The following is a 19,587-nucleotide window of genomic DNA, read 5'->3' as shown; positions in this document are numbered from 1 at the left end:
GTCCCCAGCTGTCCATCTTAAGTCACCCGTTCTTCAGCCGGACCTCGTCCACTTTGTTCTGAGTAGGTCTAACGTTGGCCAGCAGGAGAATAGCTGGAGCCGGTCTGTGAGGGTTAGCCTTTAGCGCACAGTTAAACTCTTTTACCGTTCTTTTCCTGCTGTTCCTCCAGCGTTTAGGCCTCAGAGGTCAGTGGATCCCAGCCTCTGTTCCCCCACAGCAGTTTGGGTGGAATAAATTCTGCTTTTGACGGGTTGGTAGGGTCCGTAAACTCTGGGGATTTTCCCAGTTCTAGCAGTTCATCCCTTCCATATTGGATTAATGATTTGAGGAGGGGGGGATCTGTGCCTGACAAACTAGGAGCCAACAGCCTCGGGCGTCTGCAGTTATCCGCTCCGCCATCCTTCATCAAGAAACTGTAGATATTTCACACTGTGTGTCACAAACAGAGCAGATTTTGGAGAATCAAACACAAACATACATAAATATAGGCAGATTTTCCTGTGAATTTGTGAATAATGGCAGCTGTAAATGTGGCCAAACGCTGTCACAACAGAGAAAAGTGCAAATCGTTTGATAGAACCTCTGTCCATATTTGCATGCAACCCCATAATCTGCTTGAATAGAACATGCTCAGTTAAAAAAAAAAAGCCTCACTCGTTCAAAACTTCCCAGAAATATAAATGTGATCACAGACATGCCTGTGCAGAGCGCTGCCTGAAAACAGAAATCAATCTTAGAAGCGGAGACCTATTGAGGGATGGAGGCTGGCAGCTATGATGTGAGAAACCCCGCAGCAGCTTTATAAATGGAAATATGATCCAAAACAAAGCTGCGACTCCGGCCACAACATATAGAGGGCATTCATCACACACACACACACACACACACACACACACACACACACACACACACACACACACACACACGCACACACATTCATGTTTTTAAACAAGGCAAATGTGGATTTTAGAGAAAGTCTTCTCCTACAGTCCTCACCAGGTCAGTGTGACTGTGAGAGTCCCTGCAGGACAAAAAAAAAAAAGCTGTGAATTGTGAACACTCTGCCAGGATAAATTTCAGAAATATGACCCCTCTGTGGCAGAAACGCCGTAAAATCCATCTTTACCTGCGCCTGCACCGTGCCCACAGTGTCTCCTCTCTCCAGCGCTGAGCTTCCAGCAGCCGGCGGGCTGAGGGAGCAGGTCCGTGCTGAAACGATTAAAGTTTTCATGAGGCTGCAGAGCACGTCTGCATGCCGCTGCTGTCATGCTCACGCCGCTTGTTCCTGCGCGTCTTCTCATGCTAGTCGACCTGTTGGAGAAAAGACGACGGCGGACGCTGTGATGGAGAGGGGAAGACCTCTGGGCCGTCAGCCTCGGCGTGATGAAGTATTTATTCTCTGATGCTCAGACTGTCTGGGAACGAGCTGCAGAAACGGAGATAAAGTTCAACCTTTTTTACAGAGTGAAGCACAACAGCTGCTCCCCGCTCTGAAATTCCAGCTTTTGTATCATCTTTAACAGGTTAAAATGTCTGTTTCTGTGTTTGCTAATTAGAATGTAGCAGAGGGAAGGATAATCAGGGCCTTTCTGAGGACGCTATGGATGGCGTCCATGATCGCTTTGATCCAGCTGACACTCTGGAAAGCTCAAAGTTACAGATTCCTTAAAGTCACCACGGCCCAAACAGCTGAGAGAAACTGGTCTCTGGGTCCTCAGCAACGCCTCGCTGCGCGGGGAGGAATGTGGTGAAAACGTGTTAATTAGTGAGATCTGTGCTGCTGTGCAGGATTCAGCAGCAGTTCTCGTGCTCCTTTTCAACCCTGTTTAAAAAAACAACAACAAATTCAACAACTGTTAAATCGTTAAAGTTAGAAACGTCTCCACACCCTGATGGGATTTCTTCAGCTTTTTCTGATTTGGAGTGTGATTAATTATCTCCAAACCTTTTAGTTCTTGGCTGAGAACATTTATCCCGTTCAACTAAACACAAAAAAAAAACGTTAGGAGGAAAATGATGCTGCTCTGACCCGACTGCACGAAGCAGGCGACCCACTTCAGGATTTATTACCTGTCTGTGTGAGGAGCTGGAGACTGAGACCCGACCTGATCTCAGTCGCAGGCTAACAAACATGTTTGGATTTTTGAAAAGGCGGCTCCGGTGCCAGTCAGGTTCTATGAACTGATCACAGACCCAGCAGCCAATGAAAAGGAGGCTCGGACAGCTGTTAAACTTTATTTGACACATTATGAACATAAACTATCAACAGCGCTGAGAATAATACTAACTAATCAGCTAATTATAATTAATTAGTGATAAAAAACATCAGGAACAACATGTCAACAGGCAGAACAGAAAACACAGTCAATCAGCATCATTTTCACTGCTGGATTAAAGTTGATTTATTTAAATTGTTTCTCTTTCATGGTTTAGAAGAAAGTTTCCACCAATCCTGCATCTTTAATTCAGGTCCAGTTGTTCAGTATTCATTCATTCATCCATCATGCATCCAGGTATCCATCCACCTATCCTTCCATCCATCTATCCATCTATCCATCATCCATCCATCTATTCATCCAACGATCCATCCATCTGTTCATCCACCCATTCATCCATCCACCTATCCTTCTATCCATCCATCTATTCCAGCTGCTTTTATCCAGGGTCTCCTTCTTTCAGACCATCGTCTACGATCGGATATTCTTGTTTTAAAAAGCCATTGTGGCCCAAAACTACAGGATCACATAATCTGAGCTTGATTAGTTTTCCTGGGTGGGAGAAGGGAGGTAGTTTAGGATTGTTTGGATGAGGTTTACCGGTTCATGGATGGTGAGGGAGGTCCTCAGATCTGAGGGGGAGCTGAGATACAGGAAACTAAATGATGAGATCTGACCGCCTGATCACAGAGGAATGATTACAGGGAAGAGAAGCAGAACTTGTTTCTAAATAAAGAGGCAAATGTTCACCACGAGTATAATAAGGACATGTCCAGGGTGGTCTTTACACCGCTGATGAGGGGAAAAGGGTGCGGCCTTTAAACCCAGAGGAATTAGCAGCTATTAACCCAACAGGAAACCCCAGGAAGTGGGAGGAGAAGGTCTTTAAACGGCCAGGAGCATCAACTTTCCTCGTTTTCTGAAGCACAAACCTTACCTGGGCTTCTCCAGTTAGAAGTTCCCTTTACAAACAATGTTTTTCTTCCAACTCTTTCATGAAAAGCACGTAAATTATACCTATTTTGTAGAAATTTCTAAGTTAAATCAAATTTATTTTATTTATTTAGCATCAGTTTACATTAAAAACATTGATTAATATTCAGCACAGTTAAAGTTACAATTCAAAGCAATTAAAAAACAAAGCGACTAAATGAATTATGTACAATATATCAAATAATAATATAAACCATACAGCAGTGGTGTCTAAACTTTCAGTCACGTGGGTCAAAGAGTTAAAGTCAAAAGTTCTCATAGGCTAAGAAATTCTGATGAAAAACTAAAAATAAATTATTCTATGAGCAGTTTGTGCTTGCTCAACAACAAACTAAGCATGCAATATTTTAATTAAGCTTAAAGCGGTTTAGCATGTTTGCATTATTAAACGAAAGACTTCACTTTGCAATTTCTTTTGGGCACAATTTTATATATATATATATATATATATATATATATATATATATATATATATATATATATATATATATATATATATATATATAAACCAGTTTATCAGCAATAAGAACCAGATTTGGATCTTTCTTTAAAAAAATCAGCTGTGTTTAGCCTAGAATAATAAATAAAATAAAAATAAAATCAGCTTTTAATGTAAAAGTCATTGGAAGTGGATCAGTTCACGACAAAATGACAAGACTAATTCCGCTGTTCGTAACCTTTGTAACCATTGTAATTAAATATTAATTAGTCGGTTATAGCTTTGCTCTAATTGAAAATAAAAAGTCTCCACCTGCATCACCAGCTCTGCTGGGGGCCAGATTGTTGAGCTGCATTCAGGGGGCCACACATATCAGTCCATGGGGCCACAGATGGCCCCCGGGCCACACGTTGGACACCACTAATGAAGAGGAATTGCTGATTTCTCCTTCATTGCTGCAAAGATCCTCCAAAGCAGCAGCAATTACCTTAGATTATAAATAGGATTTCATTTCAAATCAAAGCATCAAAGTGAAATTATCTCTGCTGGTCAAGAGGAGGGAAATAAGCCCCGCCCACTTTTAGATCTTCATCATGTTTCCTCAGAATCTGTAGCTGGGAGAATCAGAAACGCTGAGTCCACAACTTTGAGGTCAGAATATTTAACTTGAGATCTTAGTTGTTCTCTTCCTCCTCCTCCTACTACTCTTCTTCCTCCTCTTCTCCCTCCTTCTCCTCCTCCTCTTCCTCCTCCTCATCCTCCCCCTCCTCTTCCTCATCCTCCTCTTCCTCCCCTCTTCCTCCCCCTCCTCCTCCCCCCCTCATCTTCCTCTTCATCCACCTCTTTACCCCATCCTTTTCCTCCTTCTCCGCCTCCTCTTCCTTCTCCCCTCTCCTCCTCCTCCTCCTCTTCCTCCAGGTGCCATCTTCATCCTCACTGGCAGATAACAGCCTCCTCCTTTATTTCTCAGCCTCTGTTGGTTCTGAAGTTTCTTACTGATTTCTCTCGGCTGTGAAGTCGCGTCATAATGAAATATGAAACCTTCTCAGGGGGAGAAATGAACGCAGGAGTCTCCTTATCCGCCTGCTGTACAATGCAGATATCACTTCTTATCAGGGCAGCGGGGAGATTTTAGTGCAGGTAGGTGAATAAATAAATACTAAAAACAGTCAGAATCTGAACGGCTGATAGATGAATCCCTGCTTTCTAATGTTTTATGGAGAACTGGACCCGGTGAGAAAAATCACAGCGATACCAGCGGCTGTCATCCTGCATCAGGCGACCGGACGCTCCGTTTTTATTCGTCCTCCTTTAAAGGTGACTGATTTTAACCCGGGTCCTGTTAGTCCAGCTTCAAGCCGCTGTTTTCAGACGCGCAGCATAGAAAATATGAATAAGGGCAAAACGAAAGTTTCAGTGAGAAAACATTTTGTCCTAAAACGTCACAAAAAATGTTAATTTGAAAGTTTTGCATTGGCTGTGACCCTGTGTGACCATTGACCTGCCCTGACGACAGACCCAACCTCGTTCTGCAGACGTTTTACATCCTACACATGTGAACCTCTGCAGCCGCGAGGTTCCTGGTCCGGCCAGAACCCGTCGGCTCGCGTTCTCTCCGCTAATCCTCCTGTTTCTCCACAGCGCTGTGCTCAGAGGAGTGCGTCCACGGTCGCTGCGTCTCTCCTGATACCTGCCAGTGTGAGCCCGGCTGGGGAGGCCTGGACTGCTCCAGCGGTGAGTTCGCCTCACGGCGGCCCCAGAATCACACACACGGTGCTCAGAAACACTGGATACCACGTTTGAGTTTGGCTTTTCTTTAAAAATGCATCACATGACCCCCACATGCACAGAGGCATCTACATTTGAACCATTTCCTGATAAAGAACAGAAGCGGGTTTCGTGTTGGAAGGAAAGTCCGTGCGACAGATGAACGAAACGTTCATCAGGCCGTGCAGAAACAAGGTTCAGCTTCTAAAACACTTTTGGTTTCAAGCAAAACCGAAATTGTTTTAGTGATGAATGACGTCCTGGTCTGCAGTTTCATTCTCACAGACAGAGCAGAACATTCACACATTTATATATTCATATATATTATCAGCGCAGATCAAACTCCAACTCCAACCGTTTTCTTATCGTCTGCCCACAGCTGAAGCCACTCTTTGACGTCCTCAGGGGGTTAATAAAGAAATATAGATAAATAATATCCACTAAACTGTCCAGCTTTAATAATAAGTAAATTAAGCAGTGAATGCATGGATTAATAAGTAATATTTTAATGCATTTGGCTGTAGCAAACTGATGTGTTTCTGATACCGTTTAGTTTCTGTGCCTCAGGCTGTGAACTCTGAGTGACCTTCCTTTGTGGTAGTTTCTTTTTGTATAAATAGTTGTTTCTTCTGAACTTGAACGTTGACCAGCCCTGTCAGCTGTTAGATAAAAGAGAAGCAGCACCAGCAAATGTTTCCGTTGCATTTCATGCAACATATTATCACATCCATAAGAAGCCTTTAGACTGTGGCTCCTAGGAGGAGGAGCAGGTTTGTTACTGGCATTAAAACGACTGGAAAATCATCTGTGTCACTAGAAAACAGCCCAGAAAGAAAACATGATGCAGAATAAATGTATAATATGCAGTTGCTTCGCAGCAAGAAGGTCTTGGTTTCAAATCCTGGCTTGGAGTTTGCATGTTCTCTGTGTGCATGTGTTGGTTCTCTCTGGGTATATTAGTTTCTGTTTCTGTCATGGACTATATGCATTATCATCGGGTCTGCTCGTTGTTGCAGTAAATCCTGCAGCTGCACACACTTCCACCACTCATACGGTCTGACACAGAACCTTCCTGTACATATAAAATGTTGTTGTTATATGCGACATTCATGACTTTACTATGCTAATACTCATATTTGTAATGTTTCTCTTTTGTTTTAATAAGAGCCTTGGAAGGAAATTTATCTCATATATTCATTGTGGATTATAAATGCACAACATTGCATTTCTCTTTTACTAATTAGTGTGCTTGATTCATCAAATCTCCATCTGTGTGAGACTTTCTTGTTAGGATATTTTTAAAGGTTTTTCTACTCTGCCTCAGTCTGCCACTGCACTGCTGGTATCGCCCATTTGCTGTATATGTTCTACTTATTGGTCATCCTGAAACTGCACATACAATCTTTATGTTCCTTGTTATCTTTATGATTGCTCTGTATGTACTGCACATAAAACAGCAGTGACGGGATATTTTAAAAAAAAGAAGTGTGAAGTCATTTATAAAAACCTTTGTTTGATTCTTGATCAGTCTATATTTTTATTTTAGCAGTATTGCAGCTCAGTGTACAATCGGAAAATCAGAGACAAAGGAAAAACTTTCTGCAAGTACATCTTATTTAGATTTATTTCCTGTAACTGAAAATCCACTGAACTTGCTATTTCTTATGTTTGTTGAGACCTAAAAGTTGTTGAAAACATCACAATAATAATCAGATAGTTTCAGGTTTTCTCTATCAGATGAATTACAGATCAATTTCTTATTTCCAATCTTTTTCTTTGTCTTGGTCAGTCACATTTGGTCTCGTCTCGACTGGAGCAAAACTGACAAACAATCAAAGAAAACAGAAAACGTTAATATTTCATAGGATTTTCCAAAACTTTATTGAGGAGGAAGTTGCTGAACGGGTGACAGGGTGAGGAAGGAGTGGATATTTATTGATAATAATTCCTCAATATGTATAAAAAAGCTATTTTACATCATAAAATCTGTGATCTTTGAAGACAGTTTGTCCAAATGTACCTTTTTTATTCTTTAAAAGCATATTCTTAAATGTTTTGAAATTATTTTAAAAACAACTGCTGTCAGGTTTGTTCGTCGTCTTCAGTCTGTGGGACCAGGTCGGTCTCCTCCTGGCGTTCTGGACTGCGCTCTGAGTTGAAAGTGGTGAGCTCAACCCTTTCTTCCACTGTCTGCTGTTTCTGCTTCTGCTCTGTGTAGCTTTTTATGACGAGATACACGACCAGACCGATACAGATAGCACTGAAGAAGATCATTCCGATTACCTGGGGGAAAAAAGCGTTGTAAGTCAGCTCATAAATGGAGGTCTGATTCTCTGGATACAAGTTGTTCTCTGTCAGCTCATTTAATCCCATCCTCTGCCAATAACACACCCCACTCACCTGAGAAAGCACAAATAACTGCTTGGACTGAAGCACTTTTTCTTGTGTGGTGCTATTTCCCGCTTTGATTGGCTCACACCACTTCTGTGGCTCCGCTTTGTCAATGTGGACATAAGTTCCGTTCCAGTCTGTCGCAGCACAAGCAAGGTACCGCCCGTCCATGAACAGCAAACTCACCCACTCGATGAGGGGAACTAAGGCGGAGATGGAAAATGTTTCCCTGCACGTTGCGTTGCACCTGCATTCCTGGACAATCAGCATCATCAAGCAGGCCAGGAGACCAGGGATGATGAACAATGCTACTGAAAAGGCTGTATTCCATGCAGGGATGCAAGGACATTCAAACTCCAGCTCCACTAGCTTCTCTAGTGCTACCAGGATGAACCCAAACGCCACGTTTGATGCCACAGGACTGCTGCTCACAGAATTTTTCACCTTGGTAAACCATTCTTTTTTTTTAGAATTCATTGGACTGACTGAGGAATTAAGACAAATGCTACAAAATACCACAGAAGAAGGTCCTCCGACACGTTGACAACAGCCTGGTTCTGAGTGCTTAATGCATCGGGTGGTAAGTTTTACCCCCAGGCAAAGGCCACACCTCCACTCTGATTGGCTTTGACCATAGGAGGCTGTGCCGTTTGCTCCGACCTTTCTCTGGCTCATTGTCTGTAGTATATCTCAGGTGGGGTTAACATTTTAAATGCGTTTTTTCATAGATGTCTGGAGGAAGAGCTTGAAACAGAAAGGAAGTATATGTGCATTTTCCACGTGTACTCTGACATAAAATAGGCAAGATATAGAAATGTTAATTTATTACAGGGCTCCAACATATTGTTGATTAACTGGATAGTTTCAAAATGTAATTAATAAGTGGATTGATTGAAATATATGCCCAAATAAATAATGACTTGTCTTGTTTCACTGTTATCTTCCTGTGCAGATCAAACTTTAACCCTAATCTTATCTTTTGCTGCACACTTGAACCCTCACTTTCACTTTAGCCCAGCCAAGGCTCAGGGGTTAAAAGACAAGTGTAGAAAAATATCCTCTAAACTGTCCAACTTTTAAAATAGAGAAATTAATTACGCAATGAATAAATAATAGTTTAAGATGTACGAGTGTTTACAACATTGATACCTTTTTGTTTTCGTGCCTCAGGCTGTGAGCTTCCTCAAAGATAGTTTATGTTTGTATAAGTAATTACATCTTCAGAACTTGACCGCTGTAAGAGAAAGAAAAGCTGCACTCAGTCTTACAAAAGAGCTGCTATTTCAAAAAATGAACCAGACATTTTTATTATTTAGCAGAAATTTGTGATCCCTGCAATTTAGTAATGTGAAGTGGGTAACATCTGAAAATGTCGTTAAGGCGACCTATGTTACTAATTAGTGATGTCATAAGTATGCGCCACTGTTCTCTATAGAGAAGAGAGTGTAACAACTGCAGAACACATAAGTCAATTAAATATTATTTTATTCATAAAGCGTTAATTCATGACACATGTCATCTGAAGGCTCTTTTAAAGTCAGACTCCATCAAATCCTCCAGGTTGGTGAGAAAGTTTCCTCTCTAAGGAAACCCAGCAGGTTGCATCAAGTCTCTCCAAGCAGCATTCACTCCTCCTGAAAGAGCGTAGAGCCACAGTGGACAGACGTCTGCATTGTATGGTTTTTGTAGCTTTTATCATTTTTCAGTGATATTTTGCTCTTCTATACTTGCACATGACAGTGGAAGCTGCTATGATTTCGCCATGAACTTGTGTGACGACAGTAACAGCCTTCTGATTGTCATTCTGAGTTGCAGGTGAAACGTGCTAACAAACGGATGCAGGCTTGGTCTGGTCTTGGCTGTGGATGTAATGAACTGAGAAAGCGGACCCAGAATTCAGCCAGACCAGCAGAGGTCCAGTTTGATCTTTTATTAACAAAAAGCAAAACAGGGAAAAAAAACAAAAAGGACCGTCAATCCAAAAGACGGCACAGAAGCGGATGGATTCTAGGGGCAGACCAGGCAGGAACAGACAGAACGGGATGGCACAGATTTCTGGAGACAAGGTGGTTCAAAATCCAAAAAGCAAAACATAACAGAACTTGCAAAAGGAGAACTCACCTACACTCAACAAGACGACCTGGCACTGATGTCTGGTCTCAACTGTTTATATGGAGGAGGAAGCAGGTGAAACCGGTCAGAGAGGTGATTGCAGGAGGGGTGGAGTTAGGCAGGTGTGCAGAGTAAGTAATTAGATCAGACATCAGTACTGAGGCTCAAAACAAGACCAGATCAGAAACCAAACTTAAAACAATAACTGTAAAAGAAGCCTCAAAACTCACACTAAGACACAAACCAAAACTAAGACAGAACTCAAAACACAAATAAACCAAAAAGCAGGGAAAAACTAACTTTAACCAAATCATAAACAGGAACCAAGATAGAATATTACAGTGGAACAGTGAACCAGATCTTCACCTTTGAGGAACTGGAAATGGTTGGCTTGTCTGCATATGATGGATCTGGAGATGATGCATTGCTTTATTCCCTGTGGCTTTGTTGTGGCGGTTCAGATGCTTTTAAAGCCTTTTTGGTGTCCGTATGAACAAAACATGAGCTTAATCTGCATTCCCAGCACAAAGTTGAGCTTGTTCCTAATGTGAGAGGTACTCCACCTTAGCTGTTCCTGTTTGTGGTGTTCATGTCTCAAGGTTTCAGCTTTATTTGCCAGGTATGTGTACATATACAAGGAGTTTTACTCTGGATCGCACAAAGCTCCCCATATGCTTACTTATACAATAACACAATAATGCAGTAATCAAACTCAAACACAGTCTGAAGAATAGAAAACAACCTAGAAAGAAGTAGGCAGATGGAGAAGGTGGAAGTGGTTTATATACATATAAAAACATACATGTCCACAGTGTGACAACAGTTGAACAAACATTTGTTGGGCTGTGCAAGGTTCAGCTTCAAGGAAGCAAAACTGAAAGTAATAAATGACACCCATCAGCATAATCAGAACAATTCAATGAATCCTGGTTCACTGCAGATCTGAGTTAAGTTCCACTTAAAGAACATGGAGTGGGGTTTAATTAGCTTAACTAATTCAGAACAACATTTGGTATGTGTTTCAACCCATTCACAATGCAAATCCTGAGTTAAACAAAATATTATCTGATGAAATAACATTTTAAAGAACGATTTTCTCAGTAAACATCAGTACTTCTAGAATGCTCGTTTTTATGAATGTGATTATACCTCCAGGAGACTAGGGGTCGCTAACCTAAAGTCATACAAAACAGCTTTAAATTGACATTAATATTGCGGAACAAAACAAAACAAACCTTATGCTTGAAACAAACCGTAGTCGCGTCTGAGAAAGCGGAAGTTACCGGAAGGTAATAGCATTTAGGCTAACAGACATTCGGCACTAATTTAAAAAAAGCTTCGGCTGTATTCTGGTCATAATGAGTGGACCGGATAACACAGACATTAATATCACATCAATGTATGACACCCTTGTGGAAATAAAGTTTGTTATAACTATAGAAACATACTCGAATTACATTAGCATTTGGCATGGCTCGAAGAACGCTAGCGTGAGCTATGTTGGTCCGCTCCATGTGTTTAAAAACACAGCATGTTAGGTGGCATATTTTCTACAAAAATATGCCACCTAACACACTACAAACTATTCATCGACCCGGTAGATCAGTACTTGGGTTCCAGCGCCTGCTAGAGTTACGGTCATCTAGTCTTTTCTGACTCGTAACTACAACTACTCTCGATTGTTTACGTGGCTACAGAATGCTACGGGCACAAAGCTAAGCTAAAAGCTAACCTCTACAGAACGCCGCTTCCATCCATCTTGCTCTCCAAAGTCCGCTCACTGGACAACAAAATAGACCATCTACAACTCATACTCTCTGCAAACAGGGAGTTTAGAGACTGCTGCTCTCTCATCCTGACGGAGACATAGTTTACCTCATCAATCCCGGACAACGCCGGTAGCCTGTAGGGGCGCGCTACTTTCCGCCCCAATAGAAACAGCTGTCTTAGCGTTAAGTCCTGAGGGGGCGTGCTGTGTGTTTGCATCAACAATAACTGGTGTAAAAATGCTGGATCTGTCGCCAGCTACTGCTCTCCGGACACCTTTGTACTTGCTTAGAGAGTTTACTGTTTTTAGCATCACTGCTGTTTACGTGCCTCCCAGCGCTAATACAAAGGAGGCTATGAGTGTTGTCCATCGGACTATCTCCGAGCTGTAAGATGCACACATGGAGGGTGTTTTCATCATTGCTGGGGATTTTAACCAGGCCAATATGAAAACTGTTCTCCCTCATTTCAACCAACATTTCGCAACTCGGAAAGAGGACACTCTAGACTTAGTTTACACAAATATAAAAGACGCTTTCATGGCAGGCCCCCGCCCCCACCTTGGCTCTTCAGACCACCTTTCTGTGATGCTAATTCCTGCATACAGGCCCCTGCTGATCAGAGCTAAACCTACAGTGAGGCAGGTGAGGGTGTGGACTGAGGGAGCAATGGAGGCGCTCCAGGACTGTTTTGAGTGCTCTGAGTGGGACATGTTCAAAGCTGCTGCAACTTATGAGGACAAGATCAACATTGATGAGTACGCCATGACTGTGTCAGCCTACATCAACAAATGCACTGAGGACGTCAGCGCCACTAAGAACATCATCACCCGAGCCAACCAACGACCCTGGATTACTGTGGAGGTCCGTCAAGCGCTAAAAGCACGGAACTCAGCCTTCAAGTCTGGCAACAAGGAGGCACCAAGAACAGCAAGAACCAACTTGAACCGTGCCATCAAGTTAGCAAAGCGGAACCACACTAAGAAAATCCAGGAGCTCTTCCATGACGCCAGTGACACCAGGAGCATGTGGAAAGGCATACGGGCGATCGCTAAATACAACACGCCCCCCCCCCCCCCCCCCAACCCCCCCACCTCCTCCGCTGGGTGAAGTTGATGCTGACTTCCTCAATGGACTAAATAACTTCTTTGGGAGGTTTGAGCCACTAAACAGCACTCCAGCAGCGAAAGCTGTTCCCCATCAGGAAGAGGAGGTCCTCTGCCTTGACACCGCCGACGTGTGGAAGACACTGAGGAGAGTCAACCCGCGGAAGGCCCCAGGTCCCAACAACATACCTGGGCGGGTTCTCAAGGAGTGTGCAGGTCAGCTGGCTGGTGTCCTCACAGACATTTTTAACACCTCGCTGGACCAAGCCACAGTGCCAGCATGCTTTAAGTCTGCCTCCATCATTCCGGTGCCGAAGAAACCTCAAGTCACCTGTTTTAACCGGCCTGTTGCCGGTAAAATAACTTATATTAATGCAGTCGCTTTGATTCTGTTCTCATACCAAATGACTTCTCTAAACTTGAGATGCTATAAAATATCTATAGTTACAGCATTAATAAACACGTCTACAATGCCTGGTGCCAGACCAGGATCCTCTGGTGAGTACAAACCCATCATTCCCTGTTTAAATGCGGATCTGAACGCTTCCATTGTCTCCTTCGCTAAAACTGTCTCCCTCATGGAAATAATCAAGACCAAACCACTGGTCATTGGAAGATAATATTGAAGACAACCGCTACAAGTAATTCTACATCTTGTTATATTTATTCTCGGGCGGTTACTCCTGCCACTTCATGACCTTAAGCTTAAAAGACAAACAGAAAACTCGAACATGACTACCTATAAGAAGAAGGTAAGCAGAACTTAGGTTTCAGGTATGATCTGCATGAATATTTGCACACATGGGATTTTTAGATGGAAAAGGTATTAAGCTATGAGAGTAACCTATTATACAATTGTTGTAGTAATATTAATGTTTACATATGGAGTGCCACGCGCTTGTCAACCTGGTCGAGCGGCCATGGAAGCGGGACCCAGAACGGCAGTCCAAAAAAACAAAACAATGTCTCTTCTGTGGAAGCTTCTTTCTCTTTTATTATTATTTTTTTTGTAGCCAGCAGTTTAACTAACCATACCACGAACACCCAACAACAAACAACAAATGACAAACAGCTTAAATTCAGATTCACTTAAATTGGACTGACTGAGGAATTAAGACAAATGCTACAAAATACCACAGAAGAAGGTCCACTGACACGTTGACAACAGTCTAGTTCTGAGTGCTTAATGCATCGGGTGGTAAGTTTTACCCCCAGGCGAAGGCCACACCTCCACTCTGATTGGCTTTGACCGTAGGAGGGTGTGCCGTTTGCTCCGACCTTTCTCTGGCTCATTGGTCTGTAGTATATTTCAGGTGGGGTTAACATTTAAATGCGGTTTCTCATAGATGTCTGGAGGAAGAGCTTGAAACAGAAAGGAAGTATATGTGCATTTTCCACGTGTACTCTGACATAAAATAGGCAAAAGATAGAAATGTTAATTTATTACAGGGCTCCAACATATTCTTTATTAATGTGGTCGTTTTAAAATGTAATTAACAAACGCATTGATAGAAATATCTGCCCAAATAATTAATCAATGACTTGTCTCACTGTTATCTTCCTGTGCAGATCAAACTTTAACCCTAATCGTTGTCTTATCTTCTGCTGCACACCTGAACCCTCACTTTCACTTTAGCTCAGCCAAGGCTCAGGGGTTAAAAAGCAAGTGTAGATAAATCATATCCACTAAACTGTCCAACATTTTAAATACAGAAAATAATTAAGCCATGAATAAATAATAGTTTAAGATGTATGTGATCTTGGAATGTCACTTGGGACGTGGAATGTCACCTCTCTGGTGGGGAAGGACCCTGAGCTTGTGCGCGAGGTTGAGAGGTTCCGACTAGAGATAGTCGAACTCACCTCGACGCACCGCTCTGGCTCAGGAACCAGTCTCCTTGAGAGGGGCTGGACATTCTTCCACTCTGGAGTTGCCCATGGTGAGAGGCGCCGAGCTGGGGTTGGCATACTTGTTGCCCCTCATCTCGGTGCCTGCACGTTGGGGTTCTTCCTGGTGAACAAGAAGGTGGCCTCCCTCCGCATACGTTGTGACAACCTGCTTGTTGCACAGAGCTGGCTGCACCGTTTTCCTCTCTCCCTCTAACCTCCTGTCCTCTGACAGCCCAAAACACGCCCTGGCCACGCCCCTAACCACATGCACTCACCTGATCTGTCCGCAGTTCAAGATGGCTCCCGACTTCAGTTTAAAAAATGTCAGTGTCTCAACAGACAAGAGACAGAGACAACCGTGACTAGACAGAGGCTTTAAAAATAATTAATCCGAGGCTGTTTAACCCCTCAGGCTGTGTTTTTTGAGTTCTCTTTGCTAGATAGATTTTTCTCTCACGGATCATTCAAATATAAGCCAAACAGAAAATAATACATCCACTTCTGTGCTCCTGCCCTGCCGACGTGTCACCTGAAGCTGATGACGTCACAGATACAAAATTTCCCGTAAATTTTAGAATTATTCAGAAACCTAAGATTAAGCAAAACTAATCACAGTGCTACTTTTACAGAAGTTAAAATAAATGTAAATATATTTGTCCAGTGAAAGCAACAAAAGAAAATCTGTTCCAGCTTCTGCTGTGTGCCAGATTTCTATCTCCTGATCTGTAAGTCTATTATTTTATGGGTTCTAATGTATTTTCTGTTTATTCACAGCTCTTGCTGTGGGGCAGTTTGTGTTGGAGCCTGCCTACTTGGGAGGAAACAAGGAAATTTGTTTGTTTTTTTCGTGAGGAAGGGATTTGTGTTTATTTTTGAATGGACATTTAAAAAATACAAAAAAACTGTGGAACAAACATTTCTGTTGTTGGTCTTATGTGTAAAACAATTGTTTGTCATTCATTGTACTTAAGGTCTACACCTTGAAGTGTATGGTCCTTGTGTGACTGGTAAAAAAACAAACAAAACTACTTAAAATCCTACTTGTCAGGAGGGGTACCTGACTGGCACCCCTATAGGTATAAAAAACCCCACCTACAAACCTAGAAAAATCAATCAAAACCGTCACAACGTGTGGGGGGACAGGTTCTGACTGTTGTTTGCGCTTATGCGCCAAACAGCAGTTCAGATTACCCACCCTTTTTGGAGTCCTTGGAAGGGGTACTGGAGAGTGCCCCTCCTGGGGACTCCCTCGTTCTGCTGGGGGACTTCAACGCTCACGTGGGCAATGACAGTGGGACCTGGAGGGGCGTGGTTGGGAGGAATGGCCCACCTGATCTGAACCCGAGTGGTGTTTTGTTATTGGACTTCTGTGCTTGTCATGGATTGTCCATCACAAACACCATTTTTCAAGCATAAGGGTGTCCATATGTGCTCTTGGCACCAGGACACCCTAGGTCGCAGTTCAATGATCGACTTTGTTGTCGTTTCATCTGATCTGCGGCCGTATGTCTTGGACACTCGGGTGAAGAGAGGGGCGGAGCTCTCCACCGACCACTACCTGGTGGTGAATGGAGAGGGACGTCTGGGCCTCCCTACTGAAGCTGCTACCCCCACAACCCGACCCCGGATAAGCGAAAGAGGATGGATGGATGGATGGATGGATGGATGGATGGATGGATGGATGGATGGATGGATGGAGTGTTTACAACATTGATACCTTTTTGTTTTCATGTGTCAGGCTGTGAGCTTCCTCAACGATAGTTTCTTGCATCCATCCATCCCTTTTTCTAAAACGCTTATCCCTTAGCGTTTTAGAATGCTAAGGGATAAGTCACGCTGGTGCCTATCTACATCTGTCAATGGGAGAGAGGTGGGGTACACCCTGGACTGGTCGCTATAGTCTATCGCAAAAGTATATAAAATATTACAATTTCATTTTTCATTTTAATACTAATTTTTTAAAATATTTTTTATTGTTTTATGACTAATCTTTTTTTATTTTATGATTGTGTATAGCTCCTTGGTCCTGTGGGTGTTTAAAGTGCTTCATAAATAAAATTGGTATAGTATAAAATATGACAATATGAATAGCACTGAAAATAGACAATAATCAATAGAGAAATACCTGATAGGTAGTCGGCAGTAAACAGTGTCTGAATAAAGGCAGAGTTACTGGGTTATTGCGTGGGATTTTTTTTCTGTCACTGAGTCAGAGTTTGTGGGGAGAAACAGTTCCTGGGTGACATTCCCTGTTTAGCAAAACAGTAGACAAGTAACATTTACAGTATAAATGTTAAAATCCTGGTAGACTGAGACGTCAACTGATTAACATTTTCATGCATTGATTAGTACCGCAGTAGAACGGAGCGTTGTCTGGTTTTCAACAGTGCACATCTCAATGGAAGACCTCAGACTGAGAGAAACCTGTTGATGGGTTGTGTGTATCCATAAAACTAACATTTAAACAAATACCATTAGGTTAAGTTGTATAGGAGTTCACAACTTTACTGTTGAAGAAACAGGAGCTTTACGGACCTTTTTTATATCAGTGTGTTAGCTTGTAGCGTTAGCTCATAGCGATAATGTAGCTAGCATGTGCCATTGTCCAGCATTTCGTTTTTTGTTCTACAGCTGCCTTAGAAGGAAAGATCCCCCAAACAACGCTTTTGTGTTTTTCTTGTAACTAAAGATGCTCTGTTGTGTCTTATCTGGCTGAACCCAACATGTTAGCAGAGTTTAAGCTTCCAGCAGCACATCGTTGTTGAGACGAGCGGCTGGAGGGAGGCTGAGTGACTCTGTTGTTGCAGCGCTGCAGTCAGAAGAAGGGCCACAATGTTAACACAAATTTAAATCAATGTTAACACAAATGAGTATATTTGAATAATTCATTTTAATACAGAGTATATTAGTACATCAATTACTTTGACAACTGTAGTTGACAGCTTTACAGCAGATACTGGATGCTGAATCATCTTAACTAACCCTACCCCCCCCCCCCCCACCCCCACCCCCAGATGATTTGATATTCAACAGCTTCTCTCACCTCCTTTCTATTTGAGCACATTCTGATAAATTCAGCTTTAATTTAAAACGTCTGCTGCTGATAAAATGCTCTGCAGTATTCAGACAGGAATCAAGTTTTATTCTCAGGCCATGATGGAGAACCTGAGACCTTCAGCATCTAAAAGAGACCTATCAGCAGCTCTCGGAGATGTTTAGGTCTGCAGTGAATTGTTGGTACTAATGTTATCTTAAATCTGAAGTGAGGTTGATTTATGCCTCTTCACACTTCATCTGCAGCTTCTATGTAAACCTGAGCTAAAGGTGTGTGTGTGTGTGTGTGTGTGTGTGTGTGTGTGTGTGTGTGTGTGTGTGTGTGTGTGTGTGTGTGTGTGTGTGTGTACTTGTATATATTACCAATTTAGGACCATCTGGTCATATTGACCTCCTGAAGACCGACAGGCCTTACGGGGACCAAAGTTTGGTCTTAATGCAGAACACCTAATTTTTAAGGGTTAGAGGTGGGTTTAGCAGTAAGGTGCGAGTAAAGTCTTGGTTAAGGTTAGGATTAGGAATATAGTGGTAATGTTTTTGTTTGCTAAAGAGGGATCTGGGGTCTGTCTGCTCTTAATGAGTCCTCTTTAGCGCCCCCTCCTCATCATTGTTTACTTGTTTTTATTGCCCCTGCTGGGCCGTAGCTGAGGTTAGGTAAATCCGGTGCCGAGGCTAAGGATGAAGTATTGATTGAGCACAAAAGTCCCTGTTAGAGAAGATGAAAAGAGCTGAAGCGCACAGCTCAGGAACTCAGGCTGACTTTAATTTTTCGTCTTTAGTAGGTGTCTTTGTTTGTTACGACTCCATCTGCGGTTGTTTATTCCATCTAAAGACCTTCATCTGCTCCACGGGTGAATCTGCGGGTTGAAAACTACATTTCTATCCTGGTCCCCACCTGCAGACAGATGTCCTCAGCTGCACAGTGATGGCGAATCTTTCCTCTGTCGCAGAAATTGAGTTTATTCTCCTAAACTTAAAGTGTGTTTGTTGATGTTAGTTGATTGGTTTTCCTGTGATCACATTTGTCTCACATGGTTCAGTTTTTCTCTTTAATCTTTAATGCTGCTTTAACTCAGGATGAGAGCCGCCTCCTTCATGATGCTCGCTGAATTTTTTTATTTAGCTGTAATATGTGGCTTAATGTCTCGCTACTGGAGTCTGGCTGATTGGAAACATGAAGCTAGTGTGATGAGTTAGCAGAGGAGGCAAAGTCCAGCCGGGATTCATCATTGAACACTTTTTAAACACATCTGATGAAGATTGGTATCTATACGCCAGAAGAAGAAGACATCTTTATTTGTCATTGCAATTTTACATTCCAGTTAACTATCTTCTGCATTTAATTTGTCCCTTAGGAAGCAGTGAGTAGCTTACAGCGCCCAGGGAGCAATCTGGGGCCAGGGGCCTTGCTGAGAGACCCATGGTGGCAGTCAGCAGGGTTCAGACCTGGAAAATACAGAAGTGGAAGTTACCTTTCTATGTGTGGAGTCAATGTTTTCAGCACAAACCTATGAGTAAACTGCAGTAAGCCTTTCAGAGGTCATCTGGAAGGTAGCTTCTGCCTTGGGAGCCACACTGAAGGTTCACCAGCCCATCTGAGACGTCCTTGAATGTTTTCTGTCTGGAAGAAGGAAAATAGTCCAGCTGATGGGATTAATCATGATGTTCCCAGTTTGTTCCCAGAATGTAGTTACTTTACTCCCCGTCCTGTGAGCTACGAAGCCGTGGTTAAATATGTTAAGCTTTCAGCTAACAGGAATTACCTTGTTGGGGAGAAAATTATATTTCCTGTCAATCAAACTGTGTTCAGAGTCTCTGGAGGGTTTTAAAAAGTTCTGACTTAATCATGTCG

At 42.5% G+C, this 19,587-nt stretch overlaps 2 protein-coding genes across 5 annotated transcripts in view; one reads left to right on the top strand and one right to left on the bottom strand.

The window, feature by feature from the left end:
- Positions 1-19,587, top strand: part of LOC105938790 (multiple epidermal growth factor-like domains protein 11) — a 142,722-nt gene that overhangs the window by 43,405 nt on the left and 79,730 nt on the right. For all 4 annotated transcript variants that reach the window (XM_036135830.1, XM_036135833.1, XM_036135832.1 and 1 more), the window contains exon 5: positions 5,291-5,383. In XM_036135830.1, the coding sequence (XP_035991723.1) occupies positions 5,291-5,383 (93 nt within the window). The remainder of the gene's footprint in view (positions 1-5,290; positions 5,384-19,587) is intronic.
- LOC118562857 (calcium homeostasis modulator protein 6-like) lies at positions 7,222-8,518 on the bottom strand. Its single transcript, XM_036135834.1, has 2 exons — positions 7,817-8,518; positions 7,222-7,699 (listed from the first exon to the last, which is right to left on the bottom strand). Exons 1-2 carry the CDS (start codon positions 8,480-8,482, stop codon positions 7,499-7,501), a joined length of 867 nt encoding a protein of 288 aa, XP_035991727.1. The 5' UTR covers positions 8,483-8,518; the 3' UTR covers positions 7,222-7,498.

The sequence above is a fragment of the Fundulus heteroclitus genome, chromosome 4 (assembly GCF_011125445.2).
Source record: "Fundulus heteroclitus isolate FHET01 chromosome 4, MU-UCD_Fhet_4.1, whole genome shotgun sequence".
Taxonomy (NCBI): domain Eukaryota; kingdom Metazoa; phylum Chordata; class Actinopteri; order Cyprinodontiformes; family Fundulidae; genus Fundulus; species Fundulus heteroclitus.
This window is presented reverse-complemented; position numbering and strand designations above follow the sequence as displayed.

Coding starts and splice junctions, on each gene's coding strand:
- LOC118562857 (XM_036135834.1), bottom strand. CDS start 8,482: ATGAGCCAGAGAAAGGTCGGAGCAAACGGCACAGCCTCCTATGGTCAA. Junction 7,700..7,816: donor AGTTATTTGTGCTTTCTCAG/GTGAGTGGGGTG, acceptor TTTTTCCCCCAG/GTAATCGGAATGATCTTCTT.